The 15,195-nt window shown below is 45.4% G+C and overlaps 1 protein-coding gene across 2 annotated transcripts in view; it reads right to left on the bottom strand.

Moving 5' to 3' along the window:
• The window catches only part of LOC101062692 (gamma-aminobutyric acid receptor subunit gamma-3-like), a 50,213-nt gene that overhangs the window by 11,036 nt on the left and 23,982 nt on the right, over positions 1 to 15,195 (bottom strand). For both annotated transcript variants that reach the window (XM_029840204.1, XM_029840205.1), the window contains 5 exons: positions 13,200 to 13,297; positions 12,721 to 12,852; positions 11,873 to 11,955; positions 6,466 to 6,603; positions 440 to 592 (listed from right to left, as the gene is read on the bottom strand). In XM_029840204.1, coding sequence (XP_029696064.1) covers positions 440 to 592; positions 6,466 to 6,603; positions 11,873 to 11,955; positions 12,721 to 12,852; positions 13,200 to 13,297 — 604 coding nt within the window. The remainder of the gene's footprint in view (positions 1 to 439; positions 593 to 6,465; positions 6,604 to 11,872; positions 11,956 to 12,720; positions 12,853 to 13,199; positions 13,298 to 15,195) is intronic.

Genomic DNA, 15,195 nt, shown 5'->3' with positions numbered 1-15,195 from the left:
GACACAGACACACATCACGCTCGTGTCCGAGCTTTTGTGTTATGTGACAGAAAAAGTTCCCCAGCACAGAAGTGATAACATCGTTTTTCAGTCCCAAATAATTGAACAAGAAAATAATGCTAACGCTAGCAAGCAGGGGAAATCTGACACTGAATAAGAGCCTCGGCTCAATGAGGGGATTTAAAACTCAACTCAAATAAAGTCTGAGCTGAGTTGAAGACTGTTAGCTGCTGTTGAACGGATGGATACCGAAGGTAGGAGAAAAAGAAAAAAGAGACTGGACAGAAAAGAGAAGAAACACGCAAAAGAGACACACGTATAAGTGTATAAGTAGGTTCTGAATGTGCCTGCGGAAATCTGCCATCTGTCTCCTGAAACAGCTCCCTCTCGATATTGAAATACAGCGGCAGCAACGTGCTGGGACGGAGCCGCTGCATACCGAGGGCGGTCCTCGCCGGCGTGGCGTCGCTCTTGATCCAGAAGGAGACCCAGGAGAGGACCACGGTCAAGATACAGGGGATGTAGGTCTGGATGGTGAAGTAGCCCATACGTCTGCTCAGGTCGAAGTAAACCGTCATCAACACGTACTCGCCTGCAATTGGAAGGAAAACAATGAAATATTAGCAACGACACACAGGCAAGCGACGCCCTCTCATATCTTATTTATTACAATTAAGACCATAAAATCTGGCCCTGGTGCTGACAAATACAGAGAGCCCGGAGAATGACCCCTGAGGAAGGCTATGGACTAAAACCTGCCGCCCTCTCAATGGAGTTGAACTGACCCTGACAGGCTGTCGCTCCAACATGCTCCTCAGAGGTGTGTGAAGCTATTCTGAGATCTGAGAGTCACCAGTAGCTCCAATTAAAATGCTTTCAGCGCAGACGGCAGCCAATAAGTCCCAGCGGCGTGCGTCATTGTTGTTATTCTTGGTTACACTGAACTTCTGAAGTCTTGAAATAGGCCACAATCGCTGAAGGTCTGATCATCTGGATCAAAGCAGCAAACAGGCAGAAGTCGGGAGAAGAGGCTGGTGGACAGTAACACGTGTGGCGAGGAGGAGGAGAGAGGAGACGAGGAGTAAGGGAGCGACGGAGGAAGGACGGATCCCGATGCTGCCAGAACGGCGTGAGGGCTGAGCACTAAAACGCACCGCCAGCGAGACGCTTCCATGTGGAGGATGCGGGGTTGAATAAAACATCTGCAGCGGAGCGCCGCGGCTCATTCCTTGGAGGAGCCGAAAGCTCGTTTTAATTGCCAGGTGCAGAGAACACAAGCGTGGCGTCGCCAGAGCCGTGCAGATGAATGTTTGTTGCTTTCAGACTCACAAATGTGGATCAACACTCGGCGGCGGCACCCCGACATTTCCTTTGTGAAGCTGACAGCTGTTTCCTGTCTGGGCTCACTGAATGCCACCAAGACGGGAGGTTCTCTAACCCCCATCAGAAGGTAGGCCGGGGCCACTGAGCCTGGAACCTTCAGAGATGGATCTGAATTTGGGGGGTTCTCGACCAGACACAGGTGATTCTCCATCCAGTATGATCAGAGATTGACCTGGGTTCTAGTCTTATTCTCACCAGAGGAGGGTTTTTGAACAAACACAGGTGGTTCGAAACCCAGCACAGGGGGTTCTAAATCCAGCACAGGGGGTTTAAACCCAGCACAGGGGGTTCTAAACCCAGCACAGGTGGTTCTAAACCCAGCACAGGTGGTTCTGAACCCAGCACAGGGGGTTCTAAACCCAGCACAGGGGGTTCTAAACCCAGCACAGGGGGTTCTAAATCCAGCACAGGGGGTTTAAACCCAGCACAGGGGGTTCTAAACCCAGCACAGGTGGTTCTAAACCCAGCACAGGTGGTTCTGAACCCAGCACAGGGGGTTTAAACCCAGCACAGGTGGTTCTGAACCCAGCACAGGGGGTTCTAAATCCAAACCAGGGGGTTCTGAACCCAGCACAGGGGGTTCTAAACCCAGCACAGGGGGTTTAAACCCAGCACAGGGGGTTCTAAATCCAGCACAGGGGGTTCTGAACCCAGCGCAGGTGGTTCTAACCTATTCTTAAAGAGTTGGTCCATGAGCCACTGTTACCAGAAGTGGATCTTATTTGAGCAATAATCAGCAGCGGTTCTTTGTTTCCCTGTTCCCTGACCCGTTCTTACCCAAGGTGGTTCGCAACCCTTTCTAGACACAGGCGGTCCACTGCCAGGGTTTTAGATGTGACGAGCGCATCCTCATCATTTAAAACCAACACAGAAAAGATAAGTGTTTTTTTTAAATCCCCCTGTCGTTTTAAACACCAGAAGAGGCTAAATGCAGCAAAATGCCGGCACTGGTTCCGGCAGTGTTGGCAGTGAAACAGGGCCCTGCTGGGGCCCATTAGAACACTGACCACCCAGCACGCCGCAGCAAGTGAACTGTGCAGCTGTGAAACAGATAAACAGCAGCATGGTGCTGCGTTGAGACTTGGTGAGCGCTGCGGAGCTGAAAACTTTTATTATTCTGTCCAAATAAGATCCACACTTCCTGATGTGGCAGCGACCCTCAGAGCACAAACATATGATGCCAACGCTGGTGCCCCATCAGCAGCGGACCTGATGTGACATCCTGGTGACCACCGACCTCTCTGTTGGAACAGCTGTACACACACCCGTGTAGAATCCTCATCAGCCCCCCCCCCTCACTCATGTCAGCAACGCTGGGAAAAGTCGGTGCTTTTCTATAAAATGTTGGACTTTTATTTCCTTTCATAAAGCGTTTTCCTCCCAAACAACCCAGCTGAACTGTTTTCCTTGGGCCACCGGCTCAGAGCTGCAACGATAAAAACATGCTCGTCTCTTTTCGTTCGCACACACAAAGCATGCGATCACATTCAGCATCCCAGCAGCCATGCAGCTAAACTCTCCCGACCCGCACGTTCACGCAGAATCTGTCAGGATTGATAGAATTGATTTGATGCTCGGCTGCAGATGGATAAGATGCATATCATATTGATCACAATATGATCAAAAAGTACAGCTTCATCAAATTGGCAAATGACTGTTATCAACTCTAACAAATAGCTTAAATAGCAGCTAATGCACTGACCTTCTCACACAGACTTAGAAATAGAACTAGACACAGCACCCCCCCCCAGGTGATTTTTTTCCCTCAGCAATGTCTAGGAATTCATAAATATTCATGAAAAGCCACCATCCGATTGGCCCAAATTCAGTAAATGTTCGCGAGAAGCCGTCATCCAATTGGCCCGGCGAGGTCCTGGAATCTCATAAATATGAATAAAATCCGCTATCAGGATTAGCCAAAATCTAATACATATTCATGAAAATCCTTGAAACGGAAATTTTATAAGAATATCGACGACAGGTATGAAATACCCGGCTGACTCATCAAAAATATTGATAACATAGCTTAAGGTCATTTTAAAGCTAATTCTTCTTTTGCAACAAACTTATTAACTTAGTCAGTTAACGTCGTTAATCAGTTAATTATGTCCAGGTAGACAGTGAGCAATGACTCTACCTATGCAGCAGCCATTACAACATTCTTTACAGGTTTTCCAGGTTCAAAATTTAAATACAGGCCCTAGGTGTCTGAGTTAACGTTTGTTCATTTATTTTTCTATTTTCAAGTTAATTTTGGGATACTGTTACTTTTGATATCCTGTTTATCTTTATAAACTTTCTTTTGTGTTGATATTAATATACTTCTGAAATCACTATAAACCCATTTAACCTTTTTATATTCAAAATACAATTATAATTATTAGCTATAACTACTAGCAATTAGGATTACGCTCATGTAGCCTCGCAGTTTTGATGCATAATTTATATCATTAATAGAGCAGGAGCAAAGAGCTAAACTGCACCTTCAACAGCAGGAAACTCGGCTGAGACTAACTAATCACGTGGCTCCTTAATCGGCCAATCGGATGGCGTCTCCTCATGAATATTTATGAAAACACCCAAAGTGGCAGGCTGTGCATTTTACACGTAGGCCTCCAGTGACGACCTACTTAAATTAATACACCTCATAATGGCATCAATGTGGCGTGAGAATCCATAAAGGATCCCACTTAGATGTTACATCACCTTAGGCTCATCCCGAAACACTTAATTTCCAGTGCCTTTAAAGGTAAAACAATTAAAAATGTTTGTGCAGCTATGACTGAAGTCAAATGCTAAAATAAAATAACAACAACATCATAAAATGCTCTGACTCACACACAGATCAGAAGATAATAAGCTTTAAAATGGGTTAATTTTGAGAATGACATGGGGATATCTGCAACCAAATCCTCCTCTGGCCATTGTGGGTTAAAAATACAGCAATAGTTGTTGGTAGCTAACACAGCTAGCGGGCCATGTGTTCGCAGACTCTCAGATCTGATCTGCTATCACAACTGACTGTGCCCGTTCACTTACAGCCTGTTCCCATGATTCAGGCAGATTTCTTAGAACCTGACAATAAGAACCAGAGGAGGTAGCTCAGACCCTCCTGAAACATACAACACTGGGCCGAGCGGATAATACGACATGAAGAGAACAGATTTACTGTATAACAGGTCGGTATCAGGGAGGCATGCTGTATCACTGCATATACGCTCAATGAGCCAATGCTTATTAGTATCAGTTTCATATAATTACATATAATTAATTAGGTTCAAAACTTTTTTTGCTTACCTATCCAAATGTCACTAATTCCAGCTAGCTAACAGGTAGGTCTTACGTGTCTCATTGCCATGAGAAATGCAAGGCCAAAAACCACCTGACTCGGCACAAAATTGTCCAGATGTGTTGATTAGCATTCGCAGAGTCATGTGACGCAGCTGGGCCGAGAGCGAGCTTTACCGCATTCGGACATGCTCGCTCCACTTTTCTGTGCCAAATATACACCGCTCCTGTCACAGCCAGCCGGTGTCTGACAGGCCGGCTGTGCTGATGATTGCTCGGGAAAAATTAGACGGCAGCCCGCAGGTGACGTCCAGGCAGCAGCCAATTAATGTTGCTTTTTCTGTTTCTGACAGAGCCACCTTTGCTAGCATAAACACGAGGTTCCACAACATCCAGTTGTCATTTCAATCTCATCTGCGAGTGCAGCTAATGACACGGGGGAGCTCTCATCAAATAGACCCATTAGGTCAGATGTCGGTGGAGGTGCGTTGCATGCTAATATCCAGATTCCTCGCACATTTCTGCAACCTGACTTCAGAAAAGCAGATAAGAGGGGTTTTTAGGAGGAACCTGAAATGGCAGAGGAGAACAAAGCGGGGATTCCTCTCTAGGGCCTTTTGAAGGGAATTCTACTGAAGCGATAACAACGAGGCAGAGGTCCCAGAAGGTTCTCTGTCTGGGGATCTGTCCAGTCTTCCCTCATTAAAGGGCTGCTGAAGTGTTTATCAGGCATGGAGTTTTTAAAGTGGAGACAGCGAAAGCAGCTCCTCTAAAGTTTGTCACAGTATAGATTAACGATGATTCATTTTAGCCTAATCGCTGTGTGCAAAGAGATGGAGTAGGAGGCCAGAGGTAATAAATGAATAAACGGTTAATTTTCTTTCACCGCATGAGGTAGATGCATGGGCTAGGTGTTGCTAACGAGCGTGGCGGCAGAAAAATATTTTGACTGTCCCCGATACCGCAGCGGGCGTCCATGAAAGCATAATTTGTCCAATCAAAAGCTCTCCAAATCAACTCTGCCTGCTTTAGTGACCAGAAGTTAAAACCAGCAGAATGCTTCCTCAGCATTCGTGTTGCTTGACAGACGGATGACTAAATTGCTTTGGCAATCTCTCCAACACCCTTCTCTCCCGGACAAACTGATCCATCCCTCCTGTTCAGCGTCCCAAAACCTCTCCCTCCCAGAATATTCATCGACGTTTAGTTGAAATAGGTATGTTTGTGCACTCTTAAACAAGGTCAAGGATCCCCACCTCGAGCTCCTTTCCTCCTCCTTCACTCACAAACAGTCCTTATTAACACATTCAAATCAGGCGTCAAGGGTCGCCTGGAAGCGGGAGCAGGAATTTGTCCACCGCACGCCATCTGCGGCTGTGATTACCGGCACCTGGCGGCGCGAGCGCGTTTTTCCACCTGCCTCAACACGGGACGGGGCTAAATAAAACCGTCAACGAGGACGGGGCCTGATAACGGCGGCAGGGGAGAGCGGGAAAAGGAGTGAATAATTAAACCTCCCTTTAAATCTTTAATCTTGGTGATTAATGTCAGCGGAAAAACCTATTTGCCCTCACACCTGAAGGGAATACTTATGAGAGCCGAGTGTGTAGAAGCATGGTTACATCCATGAGCGTGGCGTTTATGCTAAGGAAGGCTGCCGTTCGTGGACTCCTGCTAGTTCAGCTGTTTAGCAGCATGTGAGACCTCTGCCCTCCTCTCAGCCAGAGTTTTAAATGAACATCGACCAAACGACCCCGAAGGGCGACCCGCCGACCTTGAAAATGCAAGTCCCACCTGCTGTCGTCGTCAGCATATCGGTGGTGTTCCGCAGTCCCATGAAATCAAACTGGTAAAGCCTCCAGTACTTCTGGTCCGACGTCGCCACAGAGTTCCGATTCCACTTGTAGATGATCTCGTCTCGTGGGTAACCGTCTGGAAATAAGGAGTTCGAAGCATAAAAGACACATTTCAGAGGAAGCACATCAGTTCACCATAACGCAGTGGATGATGAAGTGTTCATTGTTCTGTGGCCCAGACCTGGATAACACTATCCGTGTTATCCAACATGTCATTTGCATTCTATAAGCCAATCGGAACCTGACTCTCCTTTAAAGTCTGAATTTCTATGCGTGTAACGCAACTCAAAAACTTGAAAAACTTGAAAGAGGCACGACATGGCGTCCATGATAAACCCGCCCTGCCTACATGTAATATGACACTTCAGACGTGTGAAAGCACTCTTCCACCAAGGAGCCGAGAGGTGCTGATGAGAGGGTTGACCAGAACGCTCCAGCTGTGGTTCACGTTCTCAGGCTGCAGGATATTCACGTCGGTCCTCGGGTTAAGTGGGAAAACCAGGAGCTGCGTCTGAGCGTGTCGCTAATGAGTTTAGCACTTCTTGCTGTTGTTGTTTTCGCGAATACTCGTTTCCCAGGAGCCATTTTGACAATCTTCCCTGTGTAGTTTATTTTGAACAGAAAATAAACATCTAAACCCCAAGTATTTGTTGTTATTTCCCTTGTTCCATTTTTAGAGGAGGTTTGCTGAGGCAAATCTTGAGTGCTGTGTAGAACATAAAACCGGATGATTGACCATCAAAGGCGCGCTATGCGATCTTGTGTGACGTCACATTCGAAATAAAGACAAAACAATGCAGAGCAATTCCCCCCCAGCGTTTCAATAACTGGCACCAAGAGGCATCAAATTTGAATGTCGCAAAATGGCTACCCCCCCCCCCCCCCCCCCACACACACACACACACACACACACACACACTTCTCCAACAACCATCTAACCCGTGATTGGCCAGAATGTGGTTTGTTATGTTTTAGTGCACAGCTGGTCTCCCTACTGTGTTTTCCCAAGACTGGGCCATTTCCAGAGTGTATTCTAAGAGAATGCAGTTGGCAGATCAAGGGGAAATGCAATTTGAAATCCATGCAAGATCGCATAGGGCACCTTTAAAGGAACCCCGTCGTGGCTCTGAAACGGCTTAATAAGTGGAAGTCAGAGTGGAAGTGCAGCGTTTTTTTATATATATTACTTTAGGAAGCAGGTAGGAAGCGCCGCTGATTATATCTATAAATGTAAGAAACACACACGCATTTGCAACAGCATGATCTCCAGAGAGCGTCTAGGAATAGCACAGCACATCTCATCAAGCTGCAAGTGTCACTTCATGCACTAGAGATGTGCACGTGTCACTGATGTCATCTACGATTAACACCAGACGTTCTTGGATTTGGACCCTCTACAGCAGCAGTGCTCGGTATTCCGATCTCGACCGACACACCCGTTCTCCTTTTCTGAAGTCTGAAAACTCCTACGGAACTTTCAGCAGGAGCCTTTCAATGTATATCTCCTAAAAGGATGTAAAGAACAGCACCAATTAATTAACGAGAACCCACCACATCCACGCAGACTTGGTGGGACTTTTTTGGGATGTCACAATTGAAGTGCAACTGTCTGATCTGTCTCTGCTAATCCAAAGAAGGAAGTTGCAAAGAGGCACTTACAAAAACTAGGAAAAATGTTACCGTACAAAATAAAGTTAGCTGCATTTATATCAGGAACGCCAACACAAAATTATGTATAAAGTGAGTCTGACAGACTCTAAAGTCCCTATAGACATCATGTACTTTAAGATCGTTCTTATTTGGTAAAAGACGAATCTATTTACAAAACCTTGAACCATTATTACCGAAGAAAAGGAAAATAGACCACAGATTGAATATTTTACGAAACAAAATGGGATATTTTGATTTAGAAAATACTATCCAATAATTGGCATGTACTTTTCCTGAAAAGTGAAATAATTGTTGTAGGTGAAAAATGTGGATCTGCAGAACTAGTGGTGGCCCCGCTGAAGCGTGAGACGGGCCACATGTGGACCGCGAGCCGCGCGTTTGTCGTGCCTGATGTGAAGCACACTCACTCACTAAACACACGTTTTTCTAGAAGCAGCTCTCAAACCTCTTAAGTGCTTGAGTAGATTCAACAGCAGGCGAACAGGTAAAGGGGCTCAACAACCATCCTGCCAATAAAACAACCGTCCCCTTCAACAGCCGCGCCGCAGCTGCTACATCTGGACCCACAAATTTAGGGCTGTGATTTTTTAAAGCTTTGTGATTGACGTGAAACTTCAGACCAGCATACAGCTCCCGTCTTCATGACACAAATAGCATACTTCATGCATAACAGCTATATGGATCAGTGCTGGGACGCCTGTTCTTTAAGATGTGAGGGTTGTAATAACCATGATGGGGATAACAGCAGGAATGAGTGCTTATAATCAGCCGTAAAGCTTTTTGAAGCCTCCTGCTGTTTCCATAATAACCGCAGTCACTTTGAATGACAGCAGCACGAGAGTGCGACAAACCTCCGAGAGGTGAATATAAAACCTGCGTCTGGCACAGTGTCGGGCGGCATTCATCGGGTCCACGTCTAATGCGAAAGAAAACACTCAGATTTGCATCCATTTGTAATCTCGGACGTTTTCAATGAAGTTCCATTCAGGCTTCTAAATGAAGTGGGCTTGAAAGCCAATGAAATTTAGTTTTAAACCAGCAACCAGCTGGAAACTATTATTCAGTTTAAAAAAAGGCCACTCTGCTGTTGCCAGCAACATGTTGAAACAAGCTAGGAGCAGATGATGTGACAGAAATCCGGCTTTACACTGATGCTTTAGGTGTCCTTGGCGTTAAAAACCGAGGAGGTCCAGCCGTTTCTGCTTCCCTCAACAAGTTTTTCCCCTAAAAATGATTCAACAAGCTCTGGCAAACGGGCACAGACAGATAGTTTGACTTTGTCCGTTCGCTCAGGTGTAATTAACCCATACACGCCGGCCATTTGGAGCACTTTCATCCAAATGTGAAACACGCGGTGGGAAAAAGCCTCACGTTTAGGAGAACTTTCTGCAAAGACGACCGGAAATTAGAATTCCTGTTGTTTGTATTTATCATCACACCACACGGAAATCACAGTAAGCTGAGATGGGAATTCAAATACGCTAATACACCAACTGACGAATCCAAAAAAACTTGAACTTTAATTGGCTGCTAAATCCCTGAGAAAAACATCGGCCTTGGTCTCCACAAAACAATATAAGCCGCGTGTGTTCAGAAAGATTTAATTGATTAGCTAGAGTCAACACCGAGTGGAGACTCCCTCAAATATCTGTCGTCTCATCAGGTAACGGTTATTACTGAAATTAAATCAAAGCTATCGGAGGACGTCTGGTCCGAGAGAATGAGCCGTCTCACCAAAGCAAATGTGATTTCAGTGCTTTTTAGGTGTCATGTAATGTAATAAGCCTGCTTAATGGAGCAATAAACACTTACAAGACTTTGGCACTTCTAATGTCGCCATTAGGGCGTGTGCCTTCGTTTGTCGGGATTTTGGTGGCGCCGCGGCGCCTCAACATAAAAGGAGTTGGAGTGAGTGCTTGCAAATGGTTGTAAACATCTAAACGTTTTTGTACGTCCTGCTAATGAGACAGGATGGGGTTTGTCTGCGATTTCAGCCTGAATCACAAATTTCATCTGAGAAGGAGCGCTGTTCTAAGAATACATTTCCCTCGTTTGTTACCGCTCTGACGACGCAGCTCTGAATCACGGAGCCGCTCAAAGCCGGGCGCCATCATTAGCGCAGCCGAGGCTCTGCTTATGTGGTCGACCTTGCTGTGGCCCGGAACTCGGTCCTCATCTGAGTCCTCTGCATTTCCGCAGGGGACGAACGGAACAGCAACCCTCTTTTAGCATTTTAAGCCAAAATGTTTGTGAATATGTGAAGGAGATGCTCAATGAGATTTGGAAACGTGTTGGTGATTCTTTTTTTTTTTTTTTTACACATGATGTTGAGTAAATCCTGCCGTCGATGATTCGTAAATGTTTACGGTGGTTTACAGATTGTGGGAGGGCTTTTATGTTAGCCACCATCGCTATACAGAACCTTGGTGGCATCAGCTGGAGCTGCGACACCAAAAACAAATGTTACATTTTGTTTGATGTGTGACAGCTTTCTTTTATCTCAACATTTAGAAACATTTCTGACTGATTTCTGGGTGTTTTGCTTGTATTTTAGACCCCCCCTCCTTTTTCTGTAATTGTATAGTGGCTACAAACCCTAAAAGAGAACCCATTTGGCCAGCTTCATGTTCTGTCCACTTTAATCTTTGTCGATGTCGCTGTGTCAGACCAGTGAAACAGATTCTTGTGGTTTCATGACAATATTGACAAATATGTGGTTAATGACCTGCTGCCCACCGTACTGCTGACAAAGATCTCACATTTTCCATTCATCACCATTTATACCACCATCATTTCCTTGATTATCAAGGAAAAATAAACTTGTAAGGCACAAAAGCTTAATTATCATCTTAATGGGCTGGTTATTATCCAGTTTGTATAAAAGGTAAAAGACTTCTGAAAATGTATGAAAGCTTATTAAATTAAGGAAGTCAGCGAATTAACAGATATTTAAATTGAGAAGTTAAAATCAAAAGGAAATTCAGGCAACTAAATTGATTTGGATTGATCTTTTAGGCCAACAGAAATTTGCATCCTAAATGAAAGCAGTGCTAATTTATGAAAGACTATAGGTTGTATTTGCAGGATCAAACTCTCACCTTCCTGCTCATGAATTGAGGAACAACAACCTGGATGAGCTCTCATCAAGGAAAACAGGAAATGACAATGCGTGTAGGACTGATTTTTGGAGGCATCCATTAACGACACTCACCACTGTGCCTCAGGGGAAGCTCCAGTGAAACAGAGGAAAAGCAGACTTCATCTGGTCTAAAGCAAATACACTTCAGGCTATTTTTTGAGGGCTACAAATAGGGAAGGAGCTGCTTTATCTACAGACTGAGCAGCCGCCTGTGTGGAGGGAAAATGCAGGTGAAGAGTGAGAGTCCAGCCCAGAAAAAGAGAAAAATTAAAAGTAACTAGTTAAGCTCCCGGATCAGCCCCGCAACAATTCCGGCTGCTGCTCTCACTTTCCTGCTGAATCCTCGGAATGTTAATGGCTCCGGGCAGCTCCGACGCCGGATGATTGAAGAAGTCATCAAGTCGTCTGTTTGCTGAAACTCCGAATGTATCAATCACGGATGGTCCTCGTGTGGAGACACCAACAGCCAATCTAGATAACGTCTCACCGATATGTGTGTGTGTGTGTGTGTGTGTGTGGGTGTGTGAATATTCACAGCTGGAGAAGACGAGAGGACAGGAGTGCTCGTCCATGGGGAAATTATGGAGCTGCAGCTGGCACTCTGCATTGATGGTCATCCTGGGGAGACAAAGATTACCAACATGAGCTAAACCTGTAAACACAGAATTCAGAAACATTGTTTTTCAAAATAACTATCATTTATCTGCAGCTGGCTGCTGTGCTCGAGGGCACGTAGGCAGAAATAAACCCAAAAAGGGTAAAAAGAAATGGAGCGCTGGGCCGGACGAGTGCGCAGGAGATGTTGTGAGGGAGCTGTGTGACGGAAACCTGACTTCATAATCACCATCCTGAAATACTCCCAGCAGATCCAGTATCAGCTGGAGGAACGAGACCAACCAGACCTCCATGTCCTTTACTGTCCATTGCATCTTTGTCTCCTGTCCATCAATAAGTTTGGGGACAAAGGAGCCTTGTGTGAGGATAAATTAGCTCAATGTTGGGCTTACAACAACACAAACATGTTGTTTGACCAGGATTTATGCTGAAAGCTTTCACATGATGCTGGAACTGAACCCTAATCGCCGCGTCAGATGTCCAGCTGCTGCACAGTATTTGAAGAGGAGCGTTGTTCTTCGTTTTGGCGCGCAGGGACGGCGTTCCGCTTTGCTAAAAGAAGCTTGAGGAGCATCAGAATTTCAAACCTCAGCTGGATGCTGAAGTGGGGGCGGGACTAATCCATCACGACTGTTCGAGGTCTCGACTCTATCAGGAAACATCTCACATGTGACGGATATTGAAGCTAAAAGGGTTTGTTGTGCCAAGAACCTCCTGCGGAGAACCGCGGGTGGGTTTATTGTTGATTTATCACAGGGGAACTTTTACCTCAGCGTGTAGAGAATCGTCCCGTTGTTCCTGATTCGGAGCAGCTGATTCGGGGTCGTTATCCAGTGAGAGTCGGCGTTCTTGGAATTCCTAAAGATGGTGTCGGGGAGCCAAATAAGGCCGACCATATTGCTGATGGAAGGAGAGAGAGAGGGAGTGACAGACACTTCAGCGGAGACATTATCAACCCCAAATTCCTTCCGATTCTCCTAAAAGGAAAGCAGCAGCTTCACAAAGCAACTCGAGGATGAAATTGTGACACAGCGCATCGATCAATTTGTTCCACTAATGGCAGGCGAGGGGAGAAGACTGTTTCCAAGCGAGTTATTCACAGTGTGACAATGTTGAAGCTCAATAGCTGCACTGGTCTTTGGTACAGGAAGGCTCTCACCAGCCTGTTAGACAAAAAAAAACAAAAAAACCTTTCCACATGCCAACATTCCCACTGGCTGTTTTTGGGAAATGCTCCGAGAACGTACCTGTTGAGGGTCAGAGTGGGCATAGTGGTGCTGCTGCTGTTGTAGCGCAGACGGGTGTCGACCCACGACTGGGCGAAGATGATATCGATCTGGTACTCCTGGTGAGAGAGCAGCAGAGTCAATATAGCGATTGCAGCTGCCTTTATTTGTTCTTTCATGAGCTTGGAAAACTATATTTGGATGAAAGTGGGCCAGTCCTCCCGGAGGAGGTCCGTGTCCACATCAAAAGAGAGTGGACAAGTGACACAAGAGTGTCAAAAGAGAGCAACCTGTAGAACACACGTCAGGCTCTTCAGATGGAAATGAAAGACTTGGCTCAGCACTTTTTGAATGTTTCATTCAGCTAAACTGTGAAAGGCGACATTCTTCACAGTTCAAACTCCTTAAACTATTGAACGAGACGATATGGTTTTTAGATCTATTCTGAAACTAGGAACTTTGAATACAGCCGCCGCAGCTTCGGTGTCAACGGTCAGTGCATTTCCTGACCCGACTGTGTTTGGACAGAGGAATCTTTGTTTGTTGTTAGAGTTGTTCATCATAGCCCCAAAACTCTGATGTAAATTTCAAGAAAATAACGTCCCCACGCGGTTTTTTTTAGCCTTCGAAAAGGCACGGTGTGTAATGATTAGTGGCACAGTAATTATTATGGTAATAAGTAATAACTATTAGTGCAAATTTGAATTGGAAATGCAGTTTATTGATGCAGGAGTGGACATAATAAACAAGAAATAAAGCGCTTGGAGAGAGCAGAGCTCGGCCAGGCTGCTCATTTCCCCACATATTGTTACTTCCACCCAAAACTAAAATGGAATACCTTCATAGATGTCTGCCTCCATCTATGGCTTGTTTTGTATTCGAGGGTTAGCCTCAGTGAAAGGATTGTTTTAGATTGAGGCCACAGATAGTAGATTATTATTCCAATTAAGAAAAATTAATAGACAAAAGGTATATTTGGAATAGCATCTTGATAATCTGAGAGATAACGATTATATTCAGGCTATTAAGACTCACGCTACTGCTAATGCTAGCTGTTAACTGACCATACCACGGTCATGTGCGTATAAAAAAAACAATCTTTACTTTTTTGAGATGAATTTAGCTTTTTTCCACAGCTGCAAAGAGAGTTTTTGTCTCTGTTCCAACAGATTATTGTACGTCTCAACCCCACAATGCTCTTTTAGCTCACTGTCTTTGGAACAACATGATGTAAAAGCTAACCCGACACATTTGTTTACAATTTACGCAGCCTTCCTTTCAATCACACGTGGAAATTAGATTTACTGAAGTAAACACACTGAACATTGCGCCATCATACAGTCAATTTCTGACTTTTCCGACCTTTTTCAAAAGCAGGCAGATGAGACTTGACCTTCTTAACACAACGGTCACCAGAATCCTCATCGCTAACCTCAGCCTGGGCGACCTTTGCACAAAATAATTACTGAAAGGCACATCCCAACAGCCCCGGCGTGCCAGCACAACACGAGGCATTTGGCGTTACTCCTGAGGAAGACTGAACTCTCATAGCGAACCCCCAAATGGGATTTTCTGCTTCCATCTGTTCCTCTGGGTGGGGATGACTACGCGTTGGAGACGTGGCGCTGAAGCAGGTCCATTATTCATGGACATTATGCAAAACAATGGAGGCAAGTGTTGGGAGATATCTGACTGAAATTAACTACGGAGACTGGCATTATCCCCCCGAGGATCCACTTCAAAGTTGGAGAAAGAGGACGTCCATTATTCACAGCTGCTGACAAACAGCAGCAATAATCAGGGGTGATCTGTACACTTCTGCCGGGGAAAAGTCAGCCGCCGAATGTTGGGGACAGAGATCGGGAAGTTCATTATTTACGAGATAAATATTTCAGCTTGGTTCTTCGAATATTCAGCCCGCGATAGACTATTTCGTTGCCGCCCCCGCGTGATGCTCACGTCGAGGCCGACAGGTAGAGGAAATGCGAGGGAACCCTGGCGAGATCAAAAATTCATC

Source organism: Takifugu rubripes, chromosome 8, assembly GCF_901000725.2.
Source record: "Takifugu rubripes chromosome 8, fTakRub1.2, whole genome shotgun sequence".
NCBI lineage: Eukaryota > Metazoa > Chordata > Actinopteri > Tetraodontiformes > Tetraodontidae > Takifugu > Takifugu rubripes.
The sequence above is the reverse complement of the archived record's forward strand: the minus strand, read 5'-3'. Positions and strand labels throughout refer to the sequence as shown.